Source organism: Cervus canadensis, chromosome 12 (genome assembly GCF_019320065.1).
Source record: "Cervus canadensis isolate Bull #8, Minnesota chromosome 12, ASM1932006v1, whole genome shotgun sequence".
Classification (NCBI taxonomy): Eukaryota; Metazoa; Chordata; class Mammalia; order Artiodactyla; family Cervidae; genus Cervus; species Cervus canadensis.
Genome location: NC_057397.1, coordinates 69,490,207 through 69,506,447, shown reverse-complemented (window position 1 = coordinate 69,506,447; position 16,241 = coordinate 69,490,207). Strand labels below are relative to the sequence as shown.

Genomic DNA, 16,241 nt, shown 5'->3' with positions numbered 1-16,241 from the left:
TGTTTTTAACTGGATAAATTTGATAGGTAACATTGTATAAATTTAACGTGTACCGTCTACTACTTTCATACATTGATATATTGTAACATAGTTGTCACTGTAGTGACATTTATCACATTTATAATTATAATACAATATTACTGTCTATATTCATTATACATTCCAGGAAATCGTGAAGGACAGGGAAGCCTGGCGTGCTGCACTCCATGGGGTCGCAGAGTCAGACACAACTGAGCGACTGAACTGCAACTACAACAATGTTCATTATACTGTGCTTTATTTAGATCTCCACGACTCATTTACTAATTGTTACAAGTTTGCACCATGAGTCTTATCCCCCACCTCCCATATTCTGATTTCTTCTGGTACCCACCATTTTCCTGTTTTTACAGGTTTAATTTTTTTCCGTTCTATATATAAGGGATATCATGCAGTACTTCTCTTTCTCTGTCTGACTTACCTTGTTTAGCAAATGTGCTCAAGGTCCTCTGTGTTGTCACAAGTGGCAGAATATCCCCCATTTCTTGTAGGAGTAGTGTTAGTCGCTCAGTAGTATCCAACTCTTTGTGACCCCATGGACTATAGCCCACCAGGCTCCTCTGTCCATGGGATTCTCTAGGCAAGGATACTGGAGTGGGCTGCCATTCCCTTCTCCAGATCACTTCCTGTGGCTAAGTAATATTCCATTGTATATTTCTGTTTGTGTTCAGTCGCCCAGTCAGGTCGAACTCTTTGTGGCCCCAGGGACTGTAGCCCACCAGACTCCTTTGTCCATGGAATTTTCCAGGCAAGAGCACTGGAGAGGGTTGCCATTTCCTATTCCAGGGATCTTCCAGACTCAGGGATCAAACTCACGTCTCTTGCCATCTCCTGCACCGGCAGGCAGGTTCCTTACCACTAACACCACTTGGAAAGCCCCACATCCTTTGTATCCATTCATCCATTGTGGGCATTTGCATTGTTGCCATATTTTGGCTATTATGAAAATTATTTTCTTTCAGAAAGGTTAAAAGCAACTTCTCTAAAACCCAATTGTTTTTAGTAGAGGTCTTCCAATATTTGGCTTATTTCTAACCATTCTATAACACATAATAGATAAACTGAGTTTCCCCAAGGTATATTTTTAAATCAATCTTAAGAGGCACATAAGAAAGTTATACTACTAAAAGCTAGTCAGCTGACAGTACTCGACTAGATTTTATTTTCTAATGGGTACAACAGATGACTGGGGTCATTCGATCCCTGGGTCGGAAAGATCCCCAGGAGTAGGAAAAGGCAACCCACTCCGGTATTCTGGCCTGGATAACTCCATGGACAGAGGTGCCTGGGAGGCTGCAGTCCATGGAGTCACAAAGAGTCAGGCCAGCTGAGCGACGGAGCATGCACACACACGTCATTACTTTAAAGTTCACTGTTGTCACTCTCTGCTAAGCAATCAAACTACAGGACCCTCTGAACAAGTGAAGAAAATCGGAACCTGTCTGAAGGTACTATGTTGGCCCACTTCAGGGCAAAGTTTGAACTGTCATTTGTGGTTCAGGCATGTATGATAGGTTGTGTTAGATTTCACTGGGAAACGCCAACCCTACCCAGCATGTGGAACTGCCTTCCATCAGTAACAGAAAACACCTACCCAACACAGATGCAATATTAAACTCTCTGCTGTTTAATTGTTTTAAGAAACCTCTTTATGTTCATGGAGAACTAGTCTGTAATGCTTTTATTTTTCTGGAAAATTATTTTCTAAACAAAGTCCCCCAAAACATTAGTCTGGTTAGACAATCCCATCAAAACTGTTTGGACATCTTAAAATGTTTACACATACTGCATAAAACTTCCTCTTGGATCTTAATATTATTTAATTATTTATAAGAAATTAAGTTTAATTAATTTAATTGTAATAATTATTTAATGGTTTAACATTAATTATTATTATTTTAACATATTATATATTAAAAGTGCTGAAGAATATACCTATAAAAATTCTGCTTAATTTTTTTATCCTAGCAATTCCTTATAATTAAATGAGCATTCTAATGAATATGCTTTGGAAAACACAAATTTAGCTTTTCTCAACACTATCCACAGTTCCAGACAGGCTGTTAAACGAATACTGTGAATAGTGTGAATTTCTAGTAAATATAATTTTAGCATTATGGCAGTGATACTACATTGTATTGTATTACATTATTTGTTATAAATGAAAAATATCATTGAGGACACAGTCCATTATACTTTTAATCCATGGGAATGATTTTCTGTTAGGTCTCAGTACTCCAGTAAAAGCTGGGAACTTTTCAGAAAACATCACAAATATCTTGTAATAGATCATGTTTTCCTCTTTTCATTAACCATACAAGTTCAGTTCAGTTTAGTCACTCAGTCGTGTCCGACTCTTTGTGACCCCATGGACTGCAGCACGCCAGGCCTCCCTGTCCATCACCAACTCCCGGAGTCCACCCAAACCCATGTCCACCGAGGCAATGATGCCATCCAACCATCTCATCCTATGTCATCCCCTTCTCCTCCTGCGCTCAATCTTTCCAACCATACAAGGCTCACTGCTAAAATCCAGTCTAATTTTAACAACTGCACAGGACTATTATGCATACTTATATTCTTATATATGACTTCATCATATTTCTGCCTTATTTTTCATCTCCTTGATTTTGCATGTTTTATTTTCAAAGCTACTGGACTTTGTAACTTGTACTGGGCCTTGTAAACCAAGGCTGAAACAAGGTATGGAATAAGTAGATGAATTATCCTATTAGATAAAAGTTTGAAGGACAAAGATTACTACAGAGAATCTAAGATTACTTGGATTGGCATAAGAGTAAGGATGAGCTGAAGTTCTCAAGTGAGAATGGAGAGTTTATTCTTTGTAACCCTCATCATCTCTCATTTGTCTGAAACTCTCAAAGGTAATAGCCACCCTAAAGGTATGTACTGTGTTCTCTTAATCGCCAAAAACTTTGTTTTCTGGGAATTTTGAAATCATCTTTAAATACCATGGGTGTGAATCCAAAACACCCTTTCCTGCCAAAGACATAAAATTTTAAAATCATAATTACTATGCTAATAAAATTCACGTGTTTGCACTGAATGTTAAGTAAGTTACAAGTTCATTTCTGGCTTACATAAAATTTAGTGATTTTCTTCTGAGGGGAAAATATTTAAACCCCAAATTTTTTATGCATAAATGTATAAAGTCATGTCACATACATCTATCTAACCTCTTAACTTAGATCATTTTCTAGAATTCATTTCTAGATGATTCCAAAAATTAAATATAAAGCTTTGTAACAGTTGCCTTTAATTTTATTTTTTTCTCATTCCCTTATCTATCCTAATATCAGTTTGGCAAATTCTCTCTCAAATTTTTTATGCTATTCATAACCACTGTCATCATTTTTTTGAATAATAAAGCCTAAATATCTTATGTTTCTTCAGACTTGCCCATATGCAATCAATTATATAAATAACATCCACATATACATTTTAATTATAAATCTCTACTTTAGCTTTCCATTACTCTTAGGATAATGTCACTTCATCTAGCCTAGATGTTTCTGTATATACACTGAGAACATTCTGTATTTCTCTGCTGTAGCCTAAATAGATTTCACATAATTCCTGTTTTAACTGTCTTTCTCCTGCTATTGGAAAATCCCATGAGGGCAGGGACTGCACTTTCCTGTTTCCCAAGCATGTAACCCAGTGTCTGGTACACACTCAATATTTATTTTTGAACAATAAGTCAGCTCACTTCTAATGCGGTTTATAAGGATTATCCATGTCAAGGATTTGGATAACCCAAGGAAGAATTATGGATGTAGGTTTGGGACATTGTACAGGAGGTGATGATCAAAACTATTGCCAAGAAATAGATTTGGAAAGCAAGAAATAGATTTGGAAACAATGGAAACAGGACAGACTTTATTTGGGGGGGCTCCAAAATCACTGAACATGGTAAGTGCAGCCATGAAATTAAAAGACACTTGCTCCTTGGAAGAAAAGCTCTGAGAAACCTAGATAGCATATTGAAAAGCAGAGACATTACTTTACCAATAAAGGTCTGTATAGTCAAAGTTACGGTTTTTCCAGTAGTCATGTATGGAGGTGAGAATTGGATCATAAAGAAGGCTGAGTTCCAAAGAATTGATGCTTTTGAACTGTGGTATTAGAGAAGACTCTTGAGAGTCCCTTGGACTGCAAGGAGATCAAACCAGTCAATCCTAAAGGAAATCAGTACTGAATACTCATTGGAGGGACTGATGCTGAAGCTGAAACTCTAATACTTTGACCACCCGATGTGAAGAACTGACTCACTGGAAAAGACCCTGATTTTGGGAAAGACTGAAGGCAGGAGGAGAAGGGGATGACAGAGGATGTGATGGTTAGATGGCATCATTGACTCAATGGACATGAGTCTGAGCAAGTTCTAGGCATTGGTGATGGACAGGGAAGCCTGGCATGCTGCAGCCCATGGGGTTGCAAAGAGCTGGACTGAGAGACTGAACTGAAATGGACTGAGTTTATTCCCTTAACTTCAAGTTTCATATTTAAAAATCAGAAAAATTTTGATAAATTATAATAAGAATATTTCTTGAATCTAGAATCAAGCAAGGCCACTGCCTGAGGCTGTATGTTTTGTGCTCTACTAAGGAGGTGAGAAATGCTGGGCTGGAGGGAGCACAAGCTGGAATCAAGATTGCCGGGAGAAATATCAATAACCTCAGATATGCAGATGACCCCACCCTATGGCAGAAAGTGAAGACGAACTAAAAAGCCTCTTGATGAAAGTGAAAGAGGACAGTGAAAAAGTTGGCTTAAAGCTCAACATTCAAAAAAGAAGATCATGGCATCTGGTCCCATCACTTCATGGGAAATAGATAGGGAAACAGTGGAAACAAGTGTCAGACTTTTTTGGGGGGGCTCCCAAATCATTGCAGATGGTGATTACAGCCATGAAACTAAAAGACACTTACTCCTTGTAAGGAAAGTTATGACCAACCTAGATAGCATATTAAAAAGCAGAGACATTACTTTGTCAAAAAAGGTCCATCTAGTCAAGGCTGTGGTTTTTCCAGTGGTCATGTATGGATGTGAGAGTTGGACTGTGAAGAAAGCTGAGTACTGAAGAATTGATGCTTTTGAACTATGGTGTTGGAGAAGACTCTTGAGAGTCCCTTGGACTGCAAGGAGATCCAACCCGCCCAACCTAGAGGAGATCAGTCCTAGGTGTTCATTGGAAGGACTGATGCTGAAGCTGAAACTCCAATACTTTGGCCACCTCATTGGAAGAGTTGACTCATTGGAAAAGACCCTGATGCTGGGAGGGATTGGGGGCAGGAGGAGAAGGGGATGACAGAGGATGAGATGGCTGATGGCATCACCGACTCAATGGACATGAGTTTGAGTAAACTCCAGGAGTTGGTGATGGACAGGGAGGCCTGGTGTCCTGTGATTCATGGGGTCGCAAAGAGTCGGGCACGACTGAGCGACTGAACTGAACTGAACTGAAGCAGGTGAGGGTAGGAGGTAGATTCAATTGTTCACTAAGCCAAGATACCCAAGTTGCTCTGCCTAGAGGACAAGGTGCTTGTTTATTATTGACCTATCCAGAGAGGCCCTTTTTGCAAATGAATAAGTCAGATAATATAAATTATCTTATATGTAATTACGTCATATAAATTACCTTATATGTAATTTACAAATAATGCAGTACATTTTTAACTGCAGTTCTGATTAACTATCTTTCTTTAAAAAAGGTTTTATTTTAATCCTTTGGTCAATTCGCACTTGGACCAAACTATAAGACTTCAAGCAGTGGTCAAATCTGTGTGATCATCACCTACATTGAATAGATTGATGCTTCTGACAAATGTCTTGTTACATACCAGGAATGTGTTTCCACAGTGCCCACACACGACTCTTGTACCTTCTGGCTGGACGGGCAATGCAGGTTGAGCGGGCTGCTCTTCAGAAATAAGCATTACTGGGCCAAGGTTAATTATGCGTCTACTGTGGAAAGAGAAAGGGAAAACCTCATTATCCCACAAATGGAGAGAGGGCAACACCTACAATGTAGGGCCCAAACATGTGATATAGCATTGAAAGTTAATTTAAACTTGCTTTATAAATTAAGTTAATTAAGTTTCAGCATTTAGGGCCAAAATCATAGAAAATAGCAATAGTCAGTATTTTAAAAGTAACAAAACAAGATGGATTTGGACCTAATCATATCATCTTAGGAACCATTTAACTGCTCCATATTTTCAAATCTTATCATTCTTCATCTTACCTTATCTTATCTTATCCTAACTAGGAAGACAACTTGAGTTTGATAAAAAGACTAAAGAAGTTAAAATATTCTACATTAACATTTATATGTGTGCCATGAAGATACCGAAGTACTGAGTCAAACCAAAATTTTCTGGGTAGGCTGGTACTCCTTAAAATCTATTTCATAAGAGTTGGACAGAAAAGAAAATGGTAGGCTCCCTTCCTTTCTGTTTCCCAAGTTACCATTAGATAGGGTTTCAACTGACTAACATTCAAAATGACAGAAATCACAGGGAAAAAATACAGTTAAGGTTTTGATATACTCCTGTTTGGGCACTTCCATATGCATTTGGCAGGGGCAAATAACTATAGAATTTATTGTGTAGATTATACTTAGCAAGGACTTCCCTGGTGGCTCAGACGGTAAAGCATCTGCCTACAGTGGAGGAGGCCTGGGTTCAATCCCTGGGTCAGGAAGATCTCCTGGAGAAGGAAATGGCAACCCTCTCCAGTATCCGTGCCTCGAAAATCCCATGGATGGCGGAGCCTGGTGGGCTACAGTCCATGGGGTCGCATAGAGTTGGACACGCCTGAGGGACTTTAGTCACTCACTCACACTTAGCAAAGACTAGTATATGAACACATAGTAAAGTACACAATGATTACTAAAACTTCCAAATTAAGATGAAATATGTCAAAGATTCAAAGATAAACTAATTGGTTATTTTAAATTAAATATAATGTCACTGATTTATTACAGTGCATTAAATAGTTATATAACATTGTTCATTCAAGAATATTAGTTTATGAATACCTGTAACCATTAATTTCAAACTAAGTATCATTCCTTTAACAAAGAAAAAATACTGTAGGTCTTATAATTACTTTGAGGATAAAGACTCTGTTTAGAACAAAATCTGCCACATAATCAATCTTTAATAAGCACTTGTCAAATGAACAAAAGAGTGAACAGATGGATCTTTATGTCTTACCAATTGGGTCTTGGACATCCTATTCGCCGTGATGTGTCCTTACAAATGAGGAGACAGTTACAAGGGCATCTAACATATTTCTTCCCTGTTGGGGGATTTTTGATTGGCTAGATAAGAGAAGAAAATACAAAGCAAATTAACTGAAGCACAGATTACCAAAGCTTGTTTGTGTATAAAAAGGAAATGAATCCTAAAAATCTAAGGCTCCGCATAGTGCTACCAAAGTACAGATTAAGGAAAATTATATCATAAATGATTTATTTTATTGAAAGATAGTTGATTTGCAACATGGCGCTAACTTCCACTGTACAGCAAAGTGACTTGGTCATACATATATATATTCTTTTTCGTATTCTATTCCATCATGGTTTGTTGATGGAATGTTTCATATCTATTTCATCATGGTTCATTGACAGACTATTGAATACAGTCCTTTGTGCTATGCAGTAGTGCCTTGTTGTGTATCCATCGTATGTATCAGCGGTGCCCATCCTTTTTGGTACCAGGGACTCGTTTCGTGGAAGACAACTATCCCACAGACCGGGCAGGGCAGGGGTGGGGGGGGTGCGCAGTGCCAGATGTTTCAGGTGTATTACATTTACTATCCTGCTGCTGATCTGACAAGGGGTGGAATTCAGGCAGTGATGTGAGCGACGGGGAGCAGCTGCAAATACAGACAGAGTTGTGCTCACTCTGCCGCCACTCACCTCCTGCAGCCTGGCCTGGTTCCCGACAGGCCACAGACCAGCACCGCCCGGGGCCCAGGGGCTGGGGTTGCTCGGGACCCCTGCTGGATCTAAGAGTTCGCATCTGCTAGTCCCAACCTCCCAGTCCTTCCCTCCCCGACCCCCTGCCCTCTGACAACCACAAGTCTGTCCTGGATGTCTGTGAGTCCATTTCTGCTTTGTAGGCAGCTTCGTCTGTATCTTAGACTCTCCACAGGTAAATGGCATCATATGGTATTTGTCTTTGTCTTTCTGACTTACTTCCCTTGGTGTGATAATCCCTAGGTCTATATCTGTATATCTCACACCTTCTGTGTCCATCCGTCCCTGGACACTTAGGCTGTGTCCGTGTCTTGGCTATGGTGTGTAGTGCTGCTGTTGTACCTTTCCAAGTTAGATATGGGTCTAGTATTTGCCCAAGAGTAGAATTGCTTGATCATACGGCAACTCTGCTTTTAGTTTTTTTGAGGAACCTCCCACACTCTTTTCCACAGTGGCTGCACCAGTTTCCATTCCTACTAACAGTGCATGCTGCTGCTGCTGCTAAGTCGCTTCAGTCGTGTCCGACTCTGTGTGACCCCACAGACGGCAGCCCACCAGCCTCCCCCGTCCCTGGGATTCTCCAGGCAAGAACACCAGAGTGGGTTGCCATTTCCTTCTCCAATGCATGAAAGGGAAAAGTGAAAGTGAAGTCACTCAGTCGTGTCCGACTCCTAGCGACCCCATGGACTGCAGCCCACCAGGCTCCTCCGTCCATGGGAGCTTCCAGGCAAGAGTACTGGAGTGGGGTGACCATTGCCTTCTCCCAACAGTGCATGAGGGTCCCTTTTTCTCCACACCCTCTCCAGCAATTATTATTTGTAGTCTTTTTAATAATGGCCATTCTGACTGGTATGAAGTGGTACCTCATTGTAGTTTTGATGTGTATTTCTCTAATAATTAGTGATGAATCATAAGTGATTTTAAACAGCTCAAGTATTTGGAAACACTCTATAAAATCTGGGGGACTGCAGAGATTGAATTATGAAGGGCATGTTTCAAAATTAGTTTGTATTGGCCTGGAATTGTCTTCCATTTGAAATTCACAAGATAGGGTCATCTATCTGCCTGGCCAAGGGTTTTTGCACATGTCTGAGGAAAGCAAATTCAAGAATAGTAGGGAAAGAGAAGCATATCACAAGTTTGAAACGTATTACAGCTCTTAATGCTAGTATTTCTTCACAGTAAATTTAAAAGCTAGACTAAGTAACACTAAAGAAAACACTCCTTTCATTACTAGGATGTAAGCTTGTTAAAGTAAATAAGCTATGCTGCAGTGAGAGGAATAGACCACCACTCCTGCGGCATACTTGCCAAAGATGTATAACCTGATTCTAATCATGAGAGCATCAGGCAAACCCAAACAAGGAACATTCTACAGACTATCTTACCTGTACTCTTCAAAACTGTCAAGGCAATAGAAGACAAAGACTAAATTTCTGATTAAGGAAGATTAAAGAAACATGATAACCAAATGCAATATATAATTTTTATATATTTTTATAATTTTAATATTAAATATATTTATATTTATTTTATCTATATATTATATAATATGTTAAATACATTTAAATTTTTAAATTAATTTTTAATTGACTTCTGGATCCGATTTTCTTTTTTCACTGAAACAATTGGGCAAATATGAACTAACTTGGGACATTCCCAGTGGTCCAGTGGCTAAGACTCTGCACCCCCAATGCACAGAGCTGGGATTTGATAACTGGCCAGGGACCTAGATCCCACATGCACAAATAAAGGTCCTGTGTGTTACAACTGAGACCCAGTACAGCCAAATAAATAAATAAAAATAAATATTAAAAAAATCATGAATTAAGTCAAAAGATTAGATAACAGTATTATATCAATGTTTATCTCTGATTTTATAACTTACTATAATTATATAAGTGAAAGTTCTTTTTATTTTTTTAAGGAAATTCTCATTAAAATGTTCAGGGGTTGAAGCGCACCATGTCCACAATTACCTTAAAAGATTCTGAAAAAATTATTTATTTATTTGGAGAGAGAAAGCTACTTTGTAAAATATCAATATTCACAGAATGTGGGTAAAGAGCCTACCCTATGGGGATGCTCCATACTATGTACTATTATTTTTCTAGCTTTCTGTAAGTCTGCAACATGTATTTTTTCTTTAAGATTTAAAAATTTTAAGTAAATAACCTTGGTAGAAATATGTATGTTAGCAATAAGTCAACTGTAATTTATTAAACTATAATAGAATATGACAATCTAAAATATCCAGAATATATAGCTATACAATATAAAGTATCAAGAACCAGAATTTGTGTTAATTTCTCTAAATGCATATTTACCAGTAAGTAAACATGTTGACAGAACTTCCCTGGTGCCTCAGACAGTAGACAATTTCCCTGCAAGGCGGGAAATTCGGGTTCTATCCTGGATTGAACCAGGGGTTCTCCATGGGTTGGGAAGATTCCCTGGAGAAGGGAATGGCAATCCACTCCAGTATTCTTGCCTGGAGAATTCCATGGACTCTACAGTCCATAGGGTCACAAAGAGTTGGACACAACTGAGTGACTTTCACTTTCACTTTCAAACTAACACAACATTGTAAATCATACTTTAGTAAAAAAAAAAAAAATTGCAAGGTAAAGTAACGAGTTCTGATGTAGAAACTTCAGCAAGCTATTCAGAAGATCTAGTTAAGCTAATTAATGAAAGCGGCTACACTAAACAACATAGTTTCAATGTATTTTCTTCTTCCCTGTATAGGAGAAACATGTCATCTAAGGATCTTCACAGATAAAAAAGAGAAATCAGTGCCTGATTTCAAAGGACAGGGGCTAATGCAGCTGGTGACTTTAAGTCAAAGCCAATGCTTATTTACCGTTCTGAAAATCCTAGCGCCCTTAAAGAATTATGCTAAAACTGCACTGCCACTAGAACAAAGTCTGGATGAGAGCACATCTATTTACAGTATGGTTTATTGAACATTTTAAGTCCATTGTTGATGCCTAATGCTGAAAAAAAATTCCTTTCAAGATGTTACCTCCTATTGATAATGCACCTGGTCACCCAAGAGCCCTTACAGAGATGTACAATAAAATTAAGTTGTTTTTCACGCCTGCTAACACAACATCCATTCTGCAGCCCATGGATCAAGAAGCAATTTCGACTTTCAGGTTTCATTTTATAAGAAATAGATTTCATGAGGCTACAGCTGCCAGAGATAGCAATTCCTCTGATAGATGTGTCACTGTGGATTTAACCAACAGCCTAAATCTGGCTCTTTGAAGTGATGAGTTCATACTGGATCAATAAAATTTGGCTATAATAAGCTACTTCTGGACATAAAGAAAATTGGGCTGGAATTTTTATATGATTTGTTGTTGTTCAGTCACTCAGATGTGTCTGACTGTTTGTGACCCCTTGAACTGCAGCACACCAGGCTTCTCTGTCTTTTACTATCTCCGAGTTTGCTCAAACTCATGTCCATCGAGTCAATGATGCCATCCAACCATCTCATCCTCTGTCGTTCCCTTCTCCTCCTGCCTTCAATCTTTCCCAGCATCAGGGTCTTTCCCAATGAGTCAGCTCTCAGCATCAGGTGGCCAAAATATTGGAGTTCAGGCTTTAGCATCAGTCCTTCCAATGAAAATTCAGAGCTGATTTTCTTTAGGATGGACTGGTTTGATCCCCTTGCTGTCCAAGGGACTCTCAAGAGTTTTCTCCAACACCACAGTTCAAAAGCACCAGTTCTTTGGCGCTCAGACTTCTTTATGATCCAACTCTCACCTCCTTACATGACTACTGGAAAAACCACAGCTTTGACTAGAGGGACCTTTGTTGGCAAAGCGATGTGTCTGCTTTTTTAAATATGCTGTCTAGGTTTCTCATAGTTTTTCTTCCAAGAAGCAAGTGTCTTAATTACATGGCTGCAGTCACCATCCACAGTAATTTTGGAGCCCAAGAAAATCAAGTCTGTCACTGTTTCCATTTTCCCCCCATCTATTTGCCATGAAGTGATGGGACCAGATGCTACGATCTTAGTTTTTTGAACGGTGAGTTTTAAGCCAGCTTTCTCACTCTCCTCTTTCACCTTCATCAAGAGGTTCTTTAATTCCTCTTCGCTTTCTCCCATTAAGATGGTAAAGGATCTGCCTGCAATGCAGGTAGACCCAGGTTTGATCGCTGTGTTGGGAAGATCCCCTGGAGAAGGGAATGGCAGCCCACTCCAGTATTCTTGCCTGGAGTATTTTGTGGACAGAGGAGCCTGGTGGGCTACAGTCCTTGAGGTGGCAAAGAGTTGGACACGACTGAGCAACTAACACTTTGTATGATTACTACCCCTAATAGGCAAAGAAATGTAAATAATTGTGAATATTCTAGAGAAAATGAATAGTATTTAATTAGATTGCCTTGTATGGAATCAGTAATATTACAAGGGAGGAAAATAAGGTGGGAAAAAAAACCCAACACTTTAAGGAATGTTCTCAGGCTTCCCAGGTAGCACTAGTCGTAAAGAAGCTGGCTGCCAATCCAGGAGAGGTAAGAGATGCGGGTTCAAGCCCTGGGTGGGGAAGATCCCCTGGTGGAGGGCATGGGAACCCACTCCAGTAGTCTTGCCTGGAGAACCCCATGGACAGAGGAGCCTGGCGGGCAACAAACAGTCCATAGGCTCCTCTGGAAAGAGTCAGACACCACTTAACATGTACATACATTCAGTTGAACACTGAAAAACAAAATAGCTAGTTTTGTAGGTATCATCTATTTATACAATAAAGTTCCCTAAATGATATCTCTTATGAAAATGAAATACATTGCTTCATGACTTAAGGTTTTATAACTTTTCCACAAAACATATAAAGTCCCCCATATTCATCTTTTATGGTTCTTAGAGACACAATAATCATTGGTTGACTTTTTAAAGACTTTTTCTAAGGAGAAAAAAATGCAAATGCCCAAAATAAAATTATCAATTAATTTCAAATTTTGAGAGATTGAAAATTTAAAGCTAAAGCCTAACCATGAAAGCAGAAATATAATTAACCAGTACACACTTAACCAGTTTATTACTTAAAATCTTAAAAATCTTACTTAAAATTGAGCTGCTCTTCCCAAAGTTCAGTAAAAATAAAAATGCCCTTCAATTTTAATATTTCACTAAATTAATATAAAAAAATGGAATAATATACAAGTTGTTAATAAGCACTTCAACACAAATGTCAGTAACAAACTCACGGTCACAAAGTCCCAGAAAAACCATACTTACATCCTACAGGTGTAAACAAGTTTAAATAATTTTCCACATTAAGAAGTACAAGGTCCACATTCATGGGGAACTTCAGTATATTTCATTTTGGTAAAAACCAGAATAGATTCAGTTGAGATGTGGATAATACTGAAGATGATTATAAATGATTGCTCACATTCAGCCTCATTTTAGAAAATAAAGAGCCAAATGGCATTACATTTAAATTCATCATGAAATTTTCATAATGGAGCTAGCTTTAAACACTGGAGGCATCCTTGTACGATAAAAGAGAAACAGCCAGAGAGAAGAAAGAAACGTTAAAAAAAAAAAAGGCCATTTCTGTATCCAGCCCACATCTACTTTTAAGTAACATTACTGATACACTCTTTAGGGAGAAGATTTTAAATAATACTTTGGGCTTGCTTTATGAAAATCTGCACTTACCGTAGCTTCACTGCAAACTGTGCACTTGACCACATGCTGGTGAAGCTTGCCGTCCAAGCTGATGAGAGACTGGCACACGCGGCAGTTTATGACTGGAGCGCCGCCGGCATCTGGGCTGACGATGGCTGTATACGGAGGCGGGAGTTCCGCTAAAAAGACAGCAGCCACTGAATCAGAGTCTCAGAGCTGTTACGACTGATTTGAGCATATGAGCAATAGAAGCAAAGCAGAAAACTATTAATAAGTATATCTCCTGTGCTTTATGTTTTTAAAGTTGGCCAACATGATATAGTTTCAGAACAGAAACACACATAGAACTATATCATAAAGTAGGATAATTCCTAACTCCTAAAATCCAATTCATGCTTACCTAGGTTCACATCTTTTATTAGCCTACACTCAAAAAATCCACTCCATTCCTATGTGCAAATGCCTAGAGTTTATAATAGGAAAGTGATGATGTATGCCTAAGGTAAAAAATCTTACACTAATGATCTGACTCCTATGAAAGAGAAATAGTCAATGAGGACAGAGTTTTAAAATCACTTATATATATGCATAAATTGTACAGTCGCTGAGGTCTGTTTATACTAGAACCAGTGTAATAACTGCTGAATATGATAAGAACGAAATAGGGGTTTGGTGGCAGTCAAGAAGAGACAAAAATGAACTTAGGAAAACTAAACTTATCAACAAGGAACATGTTCTAATTTAATGGAACTATGCTAGTTTCAGACAAAAACAAGAATGAAGTAAATTCAACAATTTTTGTCTCAAACTTTCACCTAACATTAAAATTCTAGGAAATGTTTCAAAGTATTTATGGGTAAAAATATGTTACCTGGGATTTAGTAGAAGTGCTGCAAGAAAAAAAATGGGTTAATAGATGAAACAGAAGCAGCAAAATGATGATATTAAAGACACAGAAGATATTTTGTTCTTACTACTTTGTGTGTGTTTGAAAATTCCCAGAATACAAAGATACACAAGCGCTCACACACAAACATACATGCACACACACAGACACACTATTTTTTTTGAGAGTCCTTAAGGTGACTGATTGGGTGACTGGGTAAAGGGTAGAAGCCCAACTTCAGAACTGTGTTCCTCAACCCGAAGTATTATTTGTTACAAAGATCAGAGAAAAGAAAGCTAAATATACTATACCTGGATGTAATTTCTAAAGGGGACTTGCCTAACCTCTTTGTGTGGCTATCTTAATTACAGGCACAGGAGGCCCTTTCAAGGCAAGGTATTGTCACAGGCCACCTAGAAAAGGCTACACCTCAATACACGATTGAATCCCCACTAAAGAGAACTGATAGGTTCAGAGGCTTCTGTGACACTATAAAATACAACCACACTAGCTAATCATGAAAAGAGATATTTTTGAAATAAAGATTTTTCTGTCCACTGGATTAGATTCTGAACTCTGTGATACTGTGAGCTGATAGAACTGAGGTAGAGAATAGCACATGATGGTTTGTTCAAAATACCACATATTACCGCCTGGCAGGCTTGGGGTACATCATGGAGATACATTTAGACTTAAAAAGGATTAGTAACAAGTGATATTCATTCAAATATTCACAAGAAGCCAAATTTCTGCAGCAGCTAAGGCTCTGAAAGAGGCCACATTGGAAATGATAATATGCACACATCTCTGGGAGGCTTATCCCAGGATGCTGCCAACACTGAACTTAAGAAGAAGCTGTAGATGTCTAAATTATAAAAATAGTTTTAAATCCTTGGAAGAATTTAAGGCTGATGCACAGTGACCTGTAATGTATTAATCAAGAATAAAAAAATGAGTTAAAGGATCAATGTGTCAGCAGTACATTTGAGCCCCTTGCAATTTGCAGATCACTTTATCAGAACTCAATAAAGACAGTATTGTCCTGGGAAATAGAATACACACCTTACTAGAAATTCAAGACACACTGCCTGGTATGCAACAATAAATATTGCTTTAATAACAATTAGCAATAGCATTATTAATAAAAGCTTCCTCTTTTGCCTTGAGGATGAGGGGGAAAGGCCACATATTAAAGCCACAAATAAGGATGGTAAAATCCATCCATTTCAACAGGCAAAAGTTTTGCTCAATGGAATCTCGTAAAGATTTCAATGGTTGATCTTCTGAAGCATTTGAAGTCTATCAGAACCAACAAAATCCTGTGAACTTTTCCTCTAAGATTTGCACTACATAATTTTTAACCTGTAAAAAGAGAAAAGCTTTCAATGACAAAAATATGCTCAAACCTTCTGGAGGTTTGGGAAATTGAAGGAGGGGGTAAAGAAAGAGTGAGGATTAGAAGTCTAATGGGACTTATGGGAGAGACTAAAGCCTCCATGAGGCCAGGGCCATATCTGACTTGCTCAGGTCAGATTCAGCGCTTGTCACAGTGCCTGATCTATGGCAGATGCTCACTACACATTTATGGAATGAATGGTGGGTGAATAAGTGAATCACTGAAATTTAATGGACTCATCTCTTTCTCTTGGGAAAATGACACTAAG

At 38.5% G+C, this 16,241-nt stretch overlaps 1 protein-coding gene across 1 annotated transcript in view; it reads right to left on the bottom strand.

Annotated features, from left to right (window-relative positions):
* The window catches only part of PIP4P2 (phosphatidylinositol-4,5-bisphosphate 4-phosphatase 2), a 62,979-nt gene that overhangs the window by 19,465 nt on the left and 27,273 nt on the right, over positions 1–16,241 (bottom strand). Inside the window, exons 2-4 of the mRNA XM_043484032.1 lie at positions 13,722–13,870; positions 7,281–7,387; positions 5,904–6,027 (exon numbers count right to left, since the gene is read on the bottom strand). Coding sequence (XP_043339967.1) covers positions 5,904–6,027; positions 7,281–7,387; positions 13,722–13,870 — 380 coding nt within the window. The remainder of the gene's footprint in view (positions 1–5,903; positions 6,028–7,280; positions 7,388–13,721; positions 13,871–16,241) is intronic.